Source organism: Epinephelus lanceolatus, chromosome 10, assembly GCF_041903045.1.
Source record: "Epinephelus lanceolatus isolate andai-2023 chromosome 10, ASM4190304v1, whole genome shotgun sequence".
Taxonomy (NCBI): domain Eukaryota; kingdom Metazoa; phylum Chordata; class Actinopteri; order Perciformes; family Serranidae; genus Epinephelus; species Epinephelus lanceolatus.
This window is the reverse complement of record NC_135743.1, coordinates 30517210-30536848: the sequence shown is the minus strand read 5'-3', so window position 1 is coordinate 30536848 and position 19639 is coordinate 30517210. Positions and strand designations below refer to the sequence as shown.

The 19639-nt window shown below is 42.0% G+C and overlaps 1 protein-coding gene across 1 annotated transcript; it reads left to right on the top strand.

Annotated features, from left to right (window-relative positions):
* The first annotated feature begins 965 nt into the window (after nt 1-965).
* On the top strand, nt 966-19345 carry rspo3 (R-spondin 3). Its single transcript, XM_078171931.1, has 6 exons — nt 966-1885; nt 8080-8274; nt 8791-8934; nt 9122-9268; nt 9383-9568; nt 18288-19345. The coding sequence occupies exons 1-6, from the start codon at nt 1786-1788 to the stop codon at nt 18503-18505; spliced, it is 990 nt and encodes a 329-aa protein (XP_078028057.1). The 5' UTR covers nt 966-1785; the 3' UTR covers nt 18506-19345.
* Nucleotides 19346-19639: the final 294 nt, after the last annotated feature.

Sequence of the window (19639 nt, the reverse complement as noted above, 5' to 3'; positions counted from 1 at the left end):
CACTGATACCCATGCTTGTCTGTTATGACAATGTGCCTCAAGCTTTTATGGAACTAACTCCCTCTAGAGGTAATAAGATGAGATGCTGCTGCTTCCTTGGCTGATTTGGGATTTTCTCCCTCCACAGCAAACCATTGCAAACATGTGTGAAATTAAAAGGGAAAAATAGTGCATGAGGATGGTAAGTAATTACACCAACTTGTACTTATATCGTCATCTACAGGATCCTATAAGCTACCCGGTGCACGAAACAATGCATTTTGCTGGGCAGTTTCATATGTCATAATTGAAAATAAATATAGGTATTTCTAGAAACATTTACAAATGTGAAAACAATCCATATTTCAATGAGGCTGGTGTAAAATTGGTTTGTGGTGATTTCACATTGACAAAACGGATCATTAATATTCTCAGTCAGAATAAGAACCAACTTTAAAAACTGATCTGTCACCTCTCTCTTTGAACAACAATTACTAACATTTGTAAGGAAAGAAGTCAAACATCTAAAGGCACAAAATCTTATTTAACATCTGCTCTCATAATGGAGCTCTTTTATCATTCAGCACTGATGTAATCTGGCTGCTGAGACTGTGTCCAGAATGTGTTTAACCACATTTAAAAATAGTATTTCAAAGGCTCTGTGATTATACCGAAATCCATTTTCAAAAAACGTCCAAAATAACACTGTTGTCATTTTTAGAGGATTAAGATGAAGATAAAGATGAGTTTTGAGGCAGGTGAGTCCATTCATTTCAGTCACATTTAGTTCATGTTAAAAGATGCGCAGTAAAAGCATCATTGGAATCACAGACAGGAGAAGCTACAGTCCACATTTCTAAACCCTCGTTGAAATAACTTAAGTATGCCCTCTTTCTCCCTCCCCTCCCTCTCTCTCTGACGCGGGGGGGCTTGCCCTCTAAATAAACTTTGGAGCTCATAGGGGGAGAGAAAGAGACAGAGAGACAGCAGAGGGCTGAAGTCATCAGCCGGCCGGCAGGAGGGGAGTGAATGGGTCCTGCACGCAAAGCAGAAAAGCGCTGAAACTGCGGAGATTTACTTTGGTACAGTTGCCTGCTGCCGACAGCGAGCGACAGGAGGTGTGCATGCTTTACAGCCAACAAGAGCTACGAAACCTTCAACTTACAGATTTTTCTTTTATAATTAGTGTCGGTCCTGTGGTGGCTTTTTACTTTTGTGCTTTAGCTGATGCTGAGATGAAGCCGAGACCCTTAGCGCGCCTGGCACATTAGGGTATCCACTCACACCGGGACGCACGGCGCATCTCCACTGAGACAGACGTGGAGAGGAGGAGAAAGGTCAATTTGGAGTTCTGCACATGGATATGATGTCTCAAACTTTCTGAGAGTCACGCTAAACATAAAAAAAATGTTCTATTCATCTTTCTGACTTACACTAATGATTGAATTTGCTTTCCTCCTGCGCGCACCGGATGAGAATCGAGCTTTTTGGCGTGTTTGTTTTTCGTTTTTTGGAAGGGATGTTCTTTATCACAGCACGGATAACGGATCCCTGACTCAGTCTGGCTTTCTTGGCACATATGAAGATCCTATCCAGGATGTTACAGTCTAAGCGGCCCAGGCATCATTGGGCCACCGTGCACTACCATCACCACATATCACCACATAGCTGGGGGTCCTGTTGTGTCTAGGAATTACCTACCCTCCACACTCTGCCTCCGTCTGGGGGGAAGAAAACGGAATCTTATCCAATAAGTGACTTGGTGAACATTGACATTGGCTTTACGAGTCTCATCTCTGGGCTACTATGCAATTACAACTGATCTCCTTTGTTTGGATCATCTTGCACTGCATGGATTACACTGGTTGTCAGCAGCACAGCAGCTCCAGGCACCGGCAACATAAACGTGAGTAGATTAAAGTGCGGTGCGATGCTGCTCAGTGTTTCTGTGTACACGCTAAGTATATTCTTTTTTTGTTTCTCTTTTTTAATTTAGCATTTATTGGCTTTAACAAAAGTGCAAATCCAGTCTATTCTAAATATCCTAATTAATGGTAGACACAGTGTTATTTGCTCAGTGTGGTAAATTGCTTAATTTGTACCAGTGGGTCATTAAACAATCCCACACAGGCGCACAACTGGGAACACTGGACAAAATGTGAGTATTTCTAGATGTACTTTTAAAAATTGCAGCTGATCTTTGATCTTTTTTCTTTTCTAACTAAAAACTATAAGATCAAAACTAATTTTCGTCAGCTGGCAGGAGTGATCGTGCTGATTTCCCAGATTATTACTGATTAATAAAACAATTCAAGATAATTGGGATATTAAAACTAATTTACACACTCCCAACTCGAAATTCCTGCATTGCGCATCCAGCTTATTAAATTGCTGTCATAAAATTGTTTTTTCTTCGATTGGTTGGTGAAATTCCAGCGCATGCTCCAGTCTATGAACTCATTGACTGCGTAGTCCATCCATGATAACTTTGGTAGCTTCACCATTTTTAGTCCACTTTTACAGTGTTTCATTTTAATCTTTATTTGATGAATAAATTGTTCTGCCTGTCACCTGAAGCCTGCAGCCGTTCCTCTTTGCGCACAGTCTCCTGGTTCCCGTCGCTCTCTAGCGGTCAGAGCAGCAGACTTCAGACACGGAGTGTGCTGCCTGGATGCCAGGCCGGAGCACTGCTCACATGGGTATTCACAGCTTTAGCTCCCATATTTAGTCAAGGAACCTCCGTATGTTATAATGCCGCATTTTGGGATTCCTGAGGGAAGATCACATAGTGTAGGATTCACATTTATGCCAGTCAGAAAAATAAACGCAGTATAACGATTTGAAATCATGTCCCATCTTGTTCTTATTACTCTTCAAAGTCTGAGTTAATGCAAATTTGCCAGTAGGGACCATGGAAACACCAGAGATGTTCCATACTGAAACACTCTCAGGTCTGATGGTACTTCATCTCCCATATATCCCCCCCGAGGTCCAACATTATGTCTAATCTCCAGAGCTATGGCCGGCCTTTTTCCATGACACCATGAAATAAGTATCAATAAAGTATATTGTTCTATTCTTCCTACGCACACTTTATCACTGAGGGTCTCCAGATGTGCTCTGTGACTAATTCTGTCAGAGAATCGCAGTGACAACTGGAATATTCCGTGTATCACTTGCCAGCGTGGCTGAAAACTGTGTGTGATCTACAATAATAGACCCTAGAAGTGATGTTTTTATCCCTGCCACCTGGGGCTGAGACTTCTCTGTGCATCTCTTTACATTTAATCACAGAGCTTAGAGCTGTAACTGTGAGGACTGTTTTGTTGTTTCTTCCCTCATGACCACCAAAGTGGAAATTTAAAAAAAACAAAACAAAAGCAGCATCTGGGGTTAACTGTGTGTTTACTGTGTAGTTTTAAAGGGGTCCTGGGGTTACCTTTGCTCTTGGCAGCTCTGTTCAATGTAGTTTAGTTCGAACCTCAAGAACAAAGTGTGGATACTTTTGCTGTTCGGCAGGGTGAAACAGCTCTGATTTAAACTCCAGCAAACTCATATATAATGACATCAGATACCAGTTTTAATGATAAAATGCAATGAACATGTGCCACTGTGTTAATAGTTTGATTACTCTGTCTTAAATTTGTGTTTGTGTTGCACTAATGTAGTATACATAGATGCCGCGGTGTCTGTTTCTACCCTACGCTGTGTTGGGACACACACATTCTCCCTTTTAAATGTTTATTTCCCCCTAAACAGTATTAAAGAGCCTCTCAGCACAGTGTGAGAGAGGGGGAGCAGGAGGGTCTACTGAAAGCACTCTGCTTTCTCGAATTATGCCCTGAGTCTGAAAACAGTGTTGATAATGTTCTCTTTGTGAAATATGAATTTTTGAAAATAGTTTCAATTTGTTTTTGATGAAAAAGAGATGCCAAAATTGTGTGAAAATGGACTTAAAATATAAAACATTTAATAATACAGCATACTCATACAGTAGCACCCACGCATTAATTCGTTTCTACCTAAGATGAAGGTTTCATTCACGTTCTACAGTAAGGAGTAAACCTCTGCCTCTCCAGACTGACTATGTACCCATTAATTGACAAGTGCTTCTAAGATTCCAAACTTCCTCCAAGGATGCAGATATCTAATGCTTCCAGAGATATCAAGGAGGATGGAGGGATTTGCTGGTGAGGGGGTGAATGAGTACAGACTTCAGAGGGACAGAAGGGGGTAAGAGTGAGTTGGGAGTCAATGACCAATGAGTCAACTGGCCAAAATTACCACACAGAGACTGAACCCAAGCTCTGAGCTTCCTGTCCATGATGATGCATCCAAAAATAAAGGCATGTGGGTGCCTGGGTGCTAACAGTGGAAATTATATATATTATATAATCAGATCAGCTCAAGATGAAGATGGGGTGATTTAGGTCTTGATTTAAAGCTAAACATATTGTTACAAAGTCGGGGAAATCAAGTGTGACACATGATGGAATCCTATAAAGAGGTACAAATAAAAAACTTAAGGCAAAATGATTTTTTTTTATGTTACTTCTGTTTTGTTGTGCATTTCTATTTTCTCCCCGAACCATCTGTTTGTGTGTGTGCAGGCATGTGAATGTGTTTATTCATATGTGACTTTGTTGGTATGTTATGCAAGTCCAACTGAGGTTTTGTCGGTGCAAGTGCGAGGGCAAGGCCAAATTCTTGTGTCTTAAGACTTCTGTGAATCAGGGCAGCTTGGCAGGAACACATGTGGGCAAATGGACAGCCGTTGTAAAGATTGTCGAGATATTTCAAACAAAGTATCTATGATCTATGGTAAACTGGCAGCTAAACCCCCCGAACTTAGAGGAGAAGGAAGAGGGGCCAGCTTCAAGCAGGGGCATGAGATGCCAAGGCTGGAGAGGAAAACCAACTCCTTGGAAGCTTACAGGGGTTGCTTTTGATTTGCTTACCATGTGTGACTACTGCAACATTTTCCAAACAATGCCTTTGAGAATGGAGTACCAATGCAGCATGGGTGCACAAGTATGTAAAATATGGAACTTCTCTCATGTCTATTGCCTACATATTGACTCTATGTCACAGGTGTTGCTCCTATATATAAGTAGACTGTAATGTGCTTGTCCCTGGGTTGACCTTCTTGTTCTCTTAAGCCCATGTACCACTTTCTGGATTTAACAGTTGTATTTCTAACAGAGGAGTGAGTTAAACTCATTTCCTCATGAGAATGGTTATACTAAAACATCAGGACCAGAGGCTAAAAACATCTTCTCTGAACTCCCCAGCATCATGAAACCTGTCATGTTTATCTGGTGGTTTTCTTTCAGATCATATATATATATACATCCCCATCCAACCACCCAAACCCTCTTTGTAACTATTTTTGTCCACTAAGTGCAATCAGATACTGAAAAGGATGATATACAAGTTTTTCCAGGAACATGACCGCAAGACATCACATCAAATTTATTTCGTCTTCTTTAATACAATTAGCTCTTAGCAATAAGTTTTTATAATCGTTGGAGTTTTTGATAAATACACTCGCTGTAACTCGGGAGACATTAAAACCGTCTGTGACAAATTGTCAACATACAATTAAAATGATGAAAACCCTCAACCAGAGCTTTCATCCATGGCAGACAAAGTCTGGTGAATCATCCCACAAATTAGTGACGAGAGGGGGATGAAAACCCTACTGTAATATATATCAACATAAACTAAACACTACAGTACTTATGTACATAAACAGGGCTGTAAACAAGGTATAAATAGCTGCCGTTGGCACTGTGCTAAAACAGTAGGCGATTAATCATGTTTGATGAACTTATGCATGTGAAATAATAACCAGTCATGATACAGTTGACTTCCTGTTTTCACTTTGTCCTCATTCTTGTAAAACATGACAAAATACTTGACTGAAACATTTCAATTAAAAAAAAAAACTTAAGGAGAAGTATATGTGATTTAGTGGCATCTAGCGGTGAGAATTGCAGATTGCAATCAACTGAAATTTCCCCCATGTACCAAGTGTGAACTTTACAATTCCTTCAGTGTTAATTGTTCAGGAGATTTTTCCCACGAGCTGAATTATCCGCAGAGGTCTCTTCTTCTCTCAGACAAATGGAACAGGTGATTAAAGTGCTAAAACACTTAATAAGGCAGTTTAAAAATCAGGTTTTTACCAACACTGTTCGGCTCGTTGTGGAGGGGCTACTGACTATGCTGGCTGATGCAAAAAGTAGTAACTAGTACCAGTGTTTGGTTTGTCCATTCTGGCCTATTGTAGAAACACAGCGGTGCAACATGGCATACTCTGTGGCTGAGGACCCTCCTTAAGTATAATATATAAAGGGTTAATGCTAAGGTAAAAAGAAAAAAACAACAATTTTTTTTTTTTTGGTGATTATACACTAAAGAAAACATACGTATTATATTCTATTTCTGCCAATACATCCCTCTAAATCCTACACAGTTTGTATCACGGAAACATGCAGGATTGGTGCAGTATATAGATACATAAAGTACCCTTTGTTTCATAAAGTATTTAGTCTTTTTTTTTAACTACCTACCTGGAGTAGTGATAGGTGAGATGTAACATACACTGATATCATACAGCTCTGACTACTACTAGATTTTGGCATTGTAGAGTCATGGATGTAGCATGCACAGTGGTGCCCCAGTCCACCCTAACCTGACATCTGCACTGAAACTGCACTGTTTGATGTGTATAAATCCAAATAACTTCCACAAACCCAGCCTGATCCTGGTTTATGCAGAGTGCCATAACCAAAAACGATCATTAAACCATTAACAAAAACTGAAATATTCCATTGTACTTTGCACAAATAATATGCATACCATATGGTAACGATCCTCTACAGTTCAGTGTCAATCAAAACTGGTTGTGGACTAAGATGCCCTACTGAAAAAAAAGGAGGAACCTTATTTTGAAAGCCAGTGTTTTCAAGCAGCTGCAGGTACATGGGGTGTTATTCTCTGTCGCTGGGCTATTTTAGGTTGTAAAATAAAAGTTTGAAAGTCTGGATTCAGCAATATGTGTTTAAGAGGCTGGTATGAATGGGATGAAAAGACAGGGTTAAGGTAATGAATTTTATCACCTGGTGTCTTAAGAACCAGACACACCAGACACAGACACAGACACAGACTGTTCCATCACCTCACGTCCCCTGTGTCTTGGACATAAGGTTGCACTTGAATGCACTGCAAAGACTACAGCAACATCCACCTAGCATATACGGTATGTGCCTGCGTGAAAGGAAATAACTCTCCATACCAGCAGGCGGCAGTAGTCGGTATTCATCATTCAAAAATGGATACTGGAAAACCGCTAGGATGGATTCAAGATGCTAGTTAGCCAGATAGCACATTAACAGCACAACCACATGTTGAAAGAACAGCGGATATTTACTGTGGGCAAGGGAACAGTGACACAAAAAATTATAAACAGTTTCTGCTAAAGAGCTCAGTGCCCACAAAAAAAACGTAGCTCATATAAGAAGTTTGTCTCAGTCTCTTGCCCTCCTGACTTCAGTTATTTGTTTGCTCACCACACTTCTGTTTCTTTTCTTGTGCACTGAGCTGAACTGCCAATCAGAGTGAGTTCACTCACTGATTCATCGTGTTGAACAGGGGACAAGGGCCAAGTAGTGCCAATGGTGCAGGACACCGCAAAAACTAGGACAACAGATGCTAACTAATAGCTGACTGTCGGCTTGGTGTGTCAGGGACCTTATTGTCTAAGACTTAAAATGGGTCTCTCTGGACTACATTTGAGTCCTTAGCTGAAAAAAACATGTTTTAGTCTAAATAAATTACAGTCTTACAGAGACGCTAGCAGAAGGTTATTGTGTCCGTCATTGGCAACACCAGAAAGGTGAATTCCTGCTACACACTTTGAAGAGGGAGGCTGATATTACTACTCCTTACAGTGCCCAGCATTTAATCTCACCAAAATGATGCTCTATTTAGCAAGATATCCATTAAGATAACTACTCTTGTAGTTTAAAACGCCCCAAAAGTAATCCTACACCATGTCAAATTTATACTTATACATGCACCTGCTCCTGTCAACAGAGATCTCTGGTGTGAGCTCAGGGTGCCAGCAGGGTGGCTGTCTGACCTGCTCTGACTACAATGGCTGCCTGTCCTGCAAGCCACGCTTCTTCATGCATTTGGAGAGGATTGGGATGAAGCAGATCGGGGTGTGCATGACTTCCTGTCCTCCGGGCTTTTATGGCACACGCTCCCCAGAAAGAAACACCTGCACAAGTAAGCCACGATGAGTATTTGTGAAGCAGAATATTGATGAAATCATTACTGACAATGCATGTTCCTAATTTAACCAACATCTGTAGGTGTGGTATCAGTAGCTAGACGTCACTGTAATTAATTGTCCTCCGAGTGGATGGGCATAAGTATTCAGTGTAATATATGTGCTTCCTTCTTTACAAGCAACAGCTTCAAGACCTGCTTGTGAAATATGGGATCATGTTTACGAACAGTATGTGTTCATTTAACTGAAAAACTTGATACCTGTTAAGTGTGTTTCCTTTTGGTGACACTAAATTGAACCAAGTGTTGCTTTACTTAAAATCCTCCATGTCCACCATGTAAGACATCAGTCTGACTGCAGTGGCTTATATTCCTGACCGTATTCCCAGTTGGACACAAACACACACACGCACGCACACACACACTGACACCCTGTATATTTAACACACAGGACACACACGATAACTTGTACAGTTTAAATAAACGCTGGCGGTGGGTCTGTGTTTCTGTCAGAGTGCAGGTCGGAGTGCGACTCCTGCTTCAACAAGAACTTCTGCACACGCTGCCGAGCAGGATTCTACCTTCACCTGGGCAAATGCCAGGAGAACTGTCCTGAAGGGCTGGTCCGCAGCGACACGCAGAGGGAGTGTGTTCCCAGTGAGTGTTTAGAGTTCACAGTATTCAGGGACAGAAATTAAAAATAGGGCTTACCTTTCATTTAGCTCTATTTACATTGTATTTATCCCACATTGACTTTGGAATGAAGCACACATGAAAACTGTTTATGAGTTAAATTTGGCCACTATATATTCAAAGATACACAACTGTGCTTTTGTCTTTGCAGGGTGCCCCGCAGAGTGTGAGTTGTGTGTGAACGGTGAAACATGTTCGCGGTGCCGGCCAGGCCTGTACCAGCTCAGCGGGAGGTGCCACCATGTCTGTCCAGACAACTATGAGCCCAATGACAAACTCATGGAGTGCACACCACAAGGTCTGCCCAGTATGTGTACGTGTGTGGGGCCCATGCCACGCTTTTGGCCCTTGATGAAGAATGGCTGAACACTTTCTCATCCTCACTTCATTTTCTCAATTTTCCCTCCAACAGTGCACTGCGAGGTGGGTGAGTGGAGCGAGTGGAGCCCCTGCTCCAGGTCCGGTAGAACCTGTGGGTTCAAGCGGGGGCAGGAGACCCGCACACGGCAGGTCCTCCAGTACCCATCACCCTTTGGCAATCCCTGCCCTGAGATCTCAGAAATCAAAGAGTGCCTGGTCAAGAGGAGGAAATGTCCAGGTAAAGAAAACTATTTTTAAGTCACAGATTTTTTTTTTATGGTCACATTCTAGACATCGTCTGTTGTAGATGCTGATGACCCGTCACACTCACTGCCAACATTGTATTTGTTACACATGGCACGATTTCTATGAATTCCAGACCTTGCTTCTTCAGCTTGTACAATCAGAGCTAGTCGGTCTTCCGCTCAGGACTACAACTGTTTACTCAGAGGATTGCCATTGTGGTTAGAGTGAGGACAGTGGGGGGAACACACATGTGTGATGTTGCAATGGGTATGTTGTGTGTTCTCCCGGGAGACCTCTTTGGATTTTTAAACAGTAAAACCGCTTTCCCTGCTCCTAGTAAACAGGGAATAGCGTGATCATTTCTAATGAAGAGAGTGAAAACTGCTTTCAGACGGGCTCGTCTCTTTAGAAATCTCAATGCCGTGGCACATTTATGACCACTTTGTGTAATGTGTGTGCTACATGTGTGTGGTTACTAAGCTGGTTGGCGGCTACGGCTGGTTGTTTTTTAGCCTGGGCTCTGTAGTGTTAAATGACAGATCGCAGACAGGCTAGGAGGCTGAGATCCAGCCCCCTGGGGCCTCACACTTACAGAACAAACAGTGTGTGTGTGTGTGTGTGTGTGTTTGTGATGCAGCAAAAAAGCAGTTGACACTGGAGCAGAAACAGCCAGCTCAACATCAACATCCTCCCCCTGGGAGGCACGCGGCGACCAGGGGATCAGTATTGGTTTATCCCCACAGCTGCCAATACACACACACACACACACACACACACACACACACACGCACAAGCACAAGCACAAGCACACACGCAAACCAGCACATGCACACAAATATCCAGATACAGATACACCCTCTCTTTCAGACAAATGCACAAATTTGCACTTACATGCTTGCTTGTGCACACCAAACACACGCACATGCACACAGACACACACACATACCATCTTTGTCCTACTAAAATAACTACACAGCCATTGCTCTTGGTGGTAATTTGTGAAGAGAGTCAACTGGGTCGACGTGATTTGTAAGTCAGACTGTGAAATGTGCCCTCTGTCACCCCAGCTATCCCTCTCTCTCTCACTTTCTATCTGTATCTCTCTACTGATCCATTCCCCCATCCTCGTCCGCTCCACACACGCACACACACACACACTCCCTACCACACCAAAGAAAACACAGACCCCCATATAAGCTCCCTGTTGGCGCTCCCAGTCAGTCGGGTCGGGGCTGAGACTTTAGTGTGGAGTCGACGGCTCTGTTGATCTAGCCTGAGGCTGGTGAAAGGAGGGGGTACAGAGAGAAGGGAGGTGAATTGAAGAAAGAAAGAAAGAAAGAAAGAAAGAAAGAAAGAAAGGTAAAGCAACAGAAAGCTGTGTGTACACACACTCACACACTACCCCTGCTTGTGATTACCCTGTTGCCCTCCCTCCAAGAGCATCCGCAGTGAATGAGAGCTAATTATCTGCTTCGGCGCGTCATCTCCTCGGTGTTTACGTTCTGCACACGCTAGGGGGTCAGTGGTCCGACCTCAGAGAGCCCCCGGTAATCCTCCAGCAGCCCTCAGACACTGATACATCCTCCTCCTCCTTTTCCTTTCCTCCTCTTTTGCACTTTCTCCTTTTGCCTCCTCCTCCTCCCTCTCTGTCCTGCCTTTCCTCTTCTCATCACTACATCATTTTACTCCTCCACATGAGTCCACTAAGTATTTACTCATGTCATCTGTTTGCTCCTAACTCAGTAGGTCATCTTTTCTTAAAGGAAGTTTACTTTGACATTTTGCAGAATAGCTGCATTCTTGCCAACAAGATGATAAGATCAATACCACCCTCATGTGTGTATATTGAAGCTTGTGCCAGCAGGTGATTAGCTTAGCTTAGCATAAAGACTTGAAGCGGGGCAAATAGCTAGCCTGCCTCTACAAAATTTGAAAAATCTACCTAACCAGCAGCTTAAAAACTCACTAACATCCAACTTTTGTTTATTTCATATACAAACAAAAAAATGTCAAGTTGTTCTTTTCTCTGCTTCAAGCTAAAACTTTTTTGGGTGCTGTTAGGTGAACTTTCTCAAGGGATTACTTCACCCGTGTAATGTTGAATAAGTGAAGAAAACATTGCTTTTCTCACATGCCTCAAAGAATCAAAAAAATGAGGAAATTCTGAAATTGAAATTAAGAATGTCAGTGTTAAACAACAGCAAAACTAATCTCCCACACAACTCATGCAGTGCAATCTGAATCTCATTTATCCAGTCGTACGCTCAGTACTTTCCTAACATATGCATTTTTGCTAAAACATTACTATTTGAAACATTTCCGCATACACGTAGCAGCTGGGCAAGTGCGTGCGTTTGAACACTTGTGCATTTCATTGAACAGAGTTCAAACACACGCACTTTGCCAACCACGCTACTCAACCATGCATGACACTATTCATGCGAAAGAGTTTTAAATATTAATGTTTCAGCAAAAATGCATGTGATTTGGAAGTACTCAGCGTATGACTGGATAAATGAGAGTTGGATTACACTGCGCGAGTAGTGTCAGAGTTTGTAAACAGATGTTTTGCTATTATTCAACACGCTCCCCCTATACTTCAGTTCATCAAGAGTTTGAGGGTTGCAGTTTCATATTTAATGTACAGATGTGAGATTGGTGTAAAACGTGTCATATACTCGTGACAGGAAAGCACATTTCCCAACTGTTCCTGTGTCCTCTTAAGACTCTAGCATCACCGCCTCCAGTTCTACAGAGGCATTGCAAAATCTGCTGATTAAAACAATGTTTTAAATTACAGATATCACGTCAGAAAAGTTGTAAAACTTTAGGAAATATGCTGATATATTCAAGCTTAGAGAAACTTGGCTCTGTTCCTCAGTTATCCACGGCTAGAGATTGTGAATGTTTACACACACATCCTCATCCAGGCCGCCATCTCTCTCAAGTTAATGCTGGCTAATTTGTCCTTCGATCGACCTGCTGTTCACCTCTCTATCTCTGTAGCCGGATAGACCGCGTGCCCTCTGCAAACCTTAGCACCCTTTAACTCCCACACGCACGCACACACACACACACACACACACACACACTCACTTAGACCTATTACGCACTGAGAAACATACAGTTAAGCAAGCTATTATCAACCAGTCAGTGAGGACAGGAGGACTGATACACACACACACACACACACACACACACACTGGCACACCCAGAACCCCCCTCATGACATCCTGGCGGGCATGCGGCAGGCATTCCACTTGTGGGACAGCCCATAGCCTTTAATCCCAGCCTGGCTCCCGCCAAAAGCTCCCCGGACGACAGAACGCCTGCCACGGAGGATGTGCCATCATAAAACACACAGTGCTCCTCCAACCGCATACACACGTGCACACACACACACACACACACCTCCCCTTACCCTCAGTGCCCCTCCGCTCTCTCTCATTTGATCTCTTTCTGTTTCCTTCTCTCACCTTGTTCTTTACTTTTTCTTTAGTTGTTCCTTATCCCATCGCTCTCTTTCTCTCTTTTTCACCAGTGTGCTCACTCACTCATTGTGCCAGCGCACACACACACATATACACACAGTGTGCAGTGTCCCACCCAGTAAAGCCCCTCTCTGTGCTCTCAGTACAGTTTACTGACTCCTATCCTTTGTTAATGCCCTGCAACAGATTTCTAGAAGTCACATTACAGCCATGGACAATTCAGCAGATCCACACTAGTGGCTGTGTTTACACAGTGCAGGCACGGCTTTTAGGGAAAGCACACAGGACTAAAACAACAACACATTTCTTAATATTTTCTTTCTTGCTAACTAGAAATGATAGCAAATGTTCTTCACTGACAGCACTGATGGCAAATACTTGTCATCTGTGGACTGAATGTGGCATCGATTATATGTGGAACGTAAGAGAAGTTATGGTCTTTGATTGGATCCAGATTTACTATAATTCTAAGTGAGTGTCAATATTTTTACTGTGTTGATCACAATAAATCTTTTATAGTGAATTTCATCTTAGAACAAATGACAAAATCTTAATTGGAGCATGTAGATGTATACATGCTGAAGACTGACCACAGAGATTTACAAGTGCTCTCTTACATCACACCATTATCTGTGTTGTGTATTTGTACTCACTTTTATGAGCTATTGCTAAAAAACAAAATAGACAGTGCTAAAGAGCTTGGTGTTGAATTAATGTGTCAGTAGTGTCACAGTTGTGACAGTTAGAGCATCTGAAACAACACGAAAGGAAGTCTGACATTTCAGCAAATATGTTTGTTTGTGATCTTGGCAAGAATTAGACGGAAAGATTTATTCCACGATCACATCTGTCTATGAAGTACTGGGCCAAAGCCACAAGACTGTTAGCTTAGCTTAGCTTAGCATAAAAATGAGAAACAGGTGGAATGAGTTAGCCTGGCTCTTTCTAGTGTTTGAAAATCTGCCTACTAGGATTTCTAAAGATCACTCATTAAACATTGTATGTCTATTGCTTAATCTAAACACAAACAAAAACATAAAATCCACATTTTGTGGATTTACGGGGAGTTACTCACTGTAGCTATTTCCAGGCAACCAATGGAGACCATGGATGTATAAAGAGAACAGGATACAGTGTTGGAGGCAGGGCTCCATCCATTCCTATGGATGTTGTTCAGTGGCACATGAAACTAAAAAAAAAAAACACTATTTACGCAGTTTGAATTTATTCAGATCTTCCACATTGTGGGGTCCATGGAGCAAGTGCACAAGAGACTTCTGGTTTAGCCCTCCACTATCTTGAATGGGTATAATAATTATTTAATCATGCGGCTCCTCTAGACTTTTGAAATGTTATCGGACTGAATGGATCAAATCCTGAACGGGAAATGAGTCATTTTGTGGGGGTTTTGGCACTCAAAAAATGTGTCCACTGTTTTACAGATGTCCCTTTCACATTGTAAGTTTATGGAAAAAGTGCTTTTTGGCCCTCATGGTGTCATGTGATGGAAGAGATGTTCTAATTTCATAATCAGCCACTATATAAAATTGGCTTAAAAGCTCAGCGCTGTTCCTGGGGGCTTGGTAGAGACATTTGAAGTCACTGTATCCGGCTGCTGAGTTCAGAGAAATACTTACAGGCTATTTAACTGTGTGTTGGTAGGTGGACTGTTTAACTTTAAATAGAACAATGCTGTCAGTTTCCCATTGCTTTCAGTCTTTATGCTCAGCTAAGCCAATCCCCTCTTGGGTCCAGGTCAATACTAAACAGGCAGACAGGAGAGTGTTAGCAATTTTCTCATTTAACTTTTGACAAGAAAGCAATTAAATGTATGCCCCAAAATGTCAGACTATTTTTCCAAGGGATGTTGCATTGTTTCCCTTCTACTGCATTAAGAATGGTTTAATTGTACCAATAGGAAGCCTATGCAACATCCATTAAAAAGTCCAAACACAATAATTTCACTTGGTAAACATTGTTCACATATCTTGTTTGGTACAACTTCTCTGTGACTTTTGAAGTAACACAGTATGAACCCATTGGCTATGGTCTGCCAGCCTCTGGGGGCAAGGGCTGATTCAGGTAGCCAGTGAATATCCAAGCCAAGACTTCCTCTTCCGTGCGCCGGGCATTTTGGCTAACCTCTATAAATGAATTAAAAAACCAACATAATGACAAACGTCAGACAATAGTCAATGGGTTCTGCATTTCAGCCAATTTAACTGCCGGCTTAACTGCCATTCAAACGTAATTAGTCAATACTACTCGGACTGCAAACAGACAACAAACAGACTATAAACAGAAAATAGAACACCAAAATCTTTTCTCATTGCCAAAAAATTCTGCGTACACGTTCACAATCTGTTTATAAAGATTATACCTACAATTAACTAAAATCAAACGCTGTGTACAGACTGTACAATGACCTAAATGTGAACGAAAAAATCCAGTATCTGCCGTATTTTTAAGTGTAAGTACCAAAAATGTATTAAGCATCCAGCATATTGTAACTGTTGCATTTAAATAAAGCTATGTCGCCACATGTAACGGTTCTACTTAAAAAGATGGAAGACTTTTTTGTGTTGTTCCCAAAACCAGTTCTCACTCACTGCCAGTCAGACATTATTCATTAAAACTTGGCTTTGGAAAATGTGCTAAATGTCTGTTGAAAATGTTCCAAAACCTCCAGAGGTGTCATTTGGGGACCATTACAGACATGTCATTACACAGTTTACAACAAGCCCATCAGAAACTGTTCCAACTAACCAAACGCAGGTCAGTTTGATAAACACTCTCCTAATCATCTCAACACTGGCATGGATTAGGTTTCTTCTCTGGCTCGACAAAAGCACAGGGGCTACAGTATGACTAATCCACTGAACTTGTAAATAGTTGTAAATGGTGTCAGGACAGAGAAAACAATGAGAGCGAAGGGGACTTCCTGTGTTTATAGAGGACGGGGGGCAGACCCCGAATGAGTCAGTGCACCAGATTACTCCATCTGTCCATCCATCCATGCACCCACCTATCTTCATGATCTTTTCTTTTTTACTCACTTCTCACTGTCTTGCGATTGAACTATGTGAACATCTCTGTGCATATGTTCACACATGCACAAAAGTCCGTCTCCTGTCCTGTTCTTTCAGTATTTCTATAAAAAGATTAAACACAGTAGACAGGTAGAGCTCAGCATCGCTATCCCAGGATGTGTGGTTCAGACATGGCCAATGTTCCAACCAGAGCCCTGGCTTGATTAATGAACAGACAGAGAGGGAGAGGATGCATGTAGGGGGCCGAATATGGAGCGGACAGAAGAGAGACAGAGAGATCTCTTTCTCTGTCTCCCTTTATCTCTCTTTCTCTCTCTCCCTGTGTCTGTGCCTACTGCCTACTTCAGCAGTTTCACAATCCCCGACTGGCCAGCCAACCAGCCAGGCAGGGCCGTGCTGCTCCGTTCCACTCACACATGAACAGCAGCAGTACAACAACAGGAAAGGGCCTCCTCTGCTTTCACTTGCAGGTCCTGTCTCCAACCTCCCTGGGGGTGGATCTTGTTATTATCATTAATAACTGTAGCTCGAGCAGAGATAAACCTTCAGCATTCCATAACTCTTGGTTTTGTTTATGAGATGGTGTTGCAAGAGCAGATAAATTGAGGGTTTATTTAAAGGTTTTCTATTTTGGACAAAGGTCTGCTCATCACAGGGAGAGGGCTGCTGTCTGTGGTTAAAGACTGGCATCTAGTGGGGAATATAGAGCATTGCAATAACCAGTGTTGTACTCAATAGGAGAACTGCACCCTGTAATGTGTTTGTAGTGTGTTCACTCTCACCCAAGAAGTCTTGCCATCTTTACTTGAAGGGATTTTTTAAATATAGTGGTTTTCATTTCTTACAGGCTGATGCATGGACTAATTAAAGGTGCAGCCATTCTGAAGATAGATTGCTGATATTTGAACTCAGCGCCCAAACAAATACACCTCTCCCATTGCTGCTTTCGTCAGCCTCTCTCTTGCTCCCACTGCCTTTCTCCTTATACATCTGTGACCTTTGCCCTGTGCTGTGCACAAGTACAAATGCCTGCTGTGAATGAACACTAGGACTTTTTTTAGCGCACACACAGAACAGACAGCTTGCAGACTGTGAGGAGATATCCACTTTTCTTGTATATGCATGGGTTTTGATGCTGTAGTTGCACTGAAGTCACTACAGTGGACCCTTGTGCGTATTGTCATACACTGCCACCCACTGGCCAGGTGTTGTCAGTGCAACACCAATCTCTCAAAACCAAGATGGCCGACAGAATGCAACTGTGCCCTCAAGAATATCTTTTCCATAATAGGAGACTCTGGTTGGTAAATAAAATCTGGAAAAATTAAGCAACATCTCGGAGTAATACAGTTGTTAAATTTTCCAAATACTGAGTAATCAATCATCTGTCCACGAAACTGTGCATCATGCATCTCTGGCTATATTTCAACTAAAATTAATAGTATTACTGCAACTAAGTTCTTGAAAATATTTTATTTGCAGTGACTTTTCTGGCTGTTAATCAATTGATTTATGGTAGTAGAAGGTATTTTTTGTAACAGAAACCATATTTTGACAATATTTTTGTTACTTTTGCAGAAAATGTTCATTGGAAAAATGATGTAGTTCAACAGGAGGAGGTGGGAGGGGGGCTGAGGAGTGAAGAGGAAGGAGTTGAATGGGGGGGGTACAGAAGGGATGAGTAGAAAGAGAGAGGGGAGAAGCTTAGGAGTCAGCAGCAAAGTTCAGCCCTTTTCCATGGCATTGAGCAGTATTACAATTTATTGTTTCACAGCATTTAATGCATGCTATCCACCTGAGTGGACACATGAAAAACTCCTTGAAAAATGCAAATTTAAAAAATGAATTTCATATTGTTTTTTTTATCATACCTAAAGAGGAATAAAAACACTTAAGAAAAACAATATTGACTGAGGGCTGAAAGGGATACATGGCAAATGCATTCCAATTGGTACTATTTGACATGTATACCTGCATTTTAGGTATTTTGTATGGCTGATTGTTTTCACTGAAATATAAAGACAAGCAGTTTAAAAAGATCATGACAATTAGGCAAAGTAAAAGAAAATCTTATCTGAACACTACCTCCTGAAACTGATGGAGAGAAGATAGAGAGCTCCCCCCTCTACCCTGCTTTACTAAACTTTATTTCATGTTTTTATTATTCCAGGAGGACGGAGGAAGACCGAGCGAAGAGAGCGGAGAAATCGCAACAACCGTAAAGATAAGGAGAACCAAGAGGGGCGACGGGAGAGGAAGAGAGAAAGGGAGCGGGAGAGGGACACAGGTGAACGTGAAGACTCTGATAACAGGAACAAAACAGAGCACAGGCATCGCAGAGGCCACGACACAGACCCAGTCTCCCCTCAAGGTGGCCTTGTACAGTAGTGCTCTGGACACACAAAGTCTAGAGCCTCCCTGCCCTCCACCTGTTATCATCCTATTCTTCCTCCTCCAAAACCTCCCCATCCTCACCCACTGTTCACCCCCCTCGACCCCTCTCTGCAGGGGTGTTGCTGCTACCTGTATGATTTGAATATAATGTTTATGCACAAGCGGGATGGGGCATATTCAGCCACAAGGCTTGGGCCACTATGGACTTAAAAAGTCTTTTTTTTCTACCCTGTAGCCTCTGCTCCTTCACTTCCACCACTGAGAGAGTGTCTCTGTTGAAAAGTGCAGGAGACACTGCTGAGACTGCTGTTGGGACTGAAGAACAAAGTAAGAGACGTCTGTGACTGTGTGGCAGACAGACGGACAGCGAGACAAAGACAAAGACGTTATACTATGTGCTTGTTGATATGGTTATTTAATGGGGCCCTGCGCGTCTTGGTTTTTGAATGTAGATTTTGCAACATTACGTAGAACAATTGTTTATTATTGTTGTTCCTGTTCTTTAGATCTCTTTACTTTATTTTATTTGGTGCAGAATTTGTAAAGAAAAAATAAAAGTGAGTTTGCTATTGCCATCTTGTGACATCTTCATAATCGCTGCCAGATGTAGGAGAACCTGCATGCTGTGAATCAAAGGAGTGTGGTCGAAAACTGACAACCATTAACATGTGTTCTGTATGTCTTGGACAAAAGCTAGTTTTATCCAGATAAGTGATAAATCTAATCTACCATCGGTTTTTCTTTTTGTGTAAATGGAATATGTGCTCTCAGTAAAGCTCCTTGACTAGGAACCAAAAGCACCTGTATGTCAAATAAAACTATAATGGGTTTGTAGCTGCGTCTGTTCTCTGTTTTCTCACCCAACTGCTTTATTGTGCAATCCACTTGAACTTGCTTAAACTTTCCAAGAGTCAAATGGAAAGTGAAACTCAATGTGCTGGGTGCATCTATTAAAGCTGGGGTAAGCAGTTCTATTTTGGCATCACTGGGCAAAAAATCCATTAATAAACTTTAAGCAAATTGTAATTCAGGTGTAATGAGAGAAGACTAGACTTCTGCACCTCCTCCTGGCTCCGTCTTTAAAAAGTAATTCTCCTGCCACAGGAGAATTTGGCCAATTACAGGTCA

Bases quoted from the DNA above. Each gene is read 5' to 3' on its own strand.
- rspo3 (XM_078171931.1), top strand. From the start codon at position 1,786: ATGCAATTACAACTGATCTCCTTTGTTTGGATCATCTTGCACTGCATG. The intron at 8,935-9,121 runs GTGAGTGTTTAG...TTGTCTTTGCAG, and splicing joins GCAGAGGGAGTGTGTTCCCA to GGTGCCCCGCAGAGTGTGAG. The intron at 9,269-9,382 runs GTCTGCCCAGTA...TCCCTCCAACAG, and splicing joins CATGGAGTGCACACCACAAG to TGCACTGCGAGGTGGGTGAG.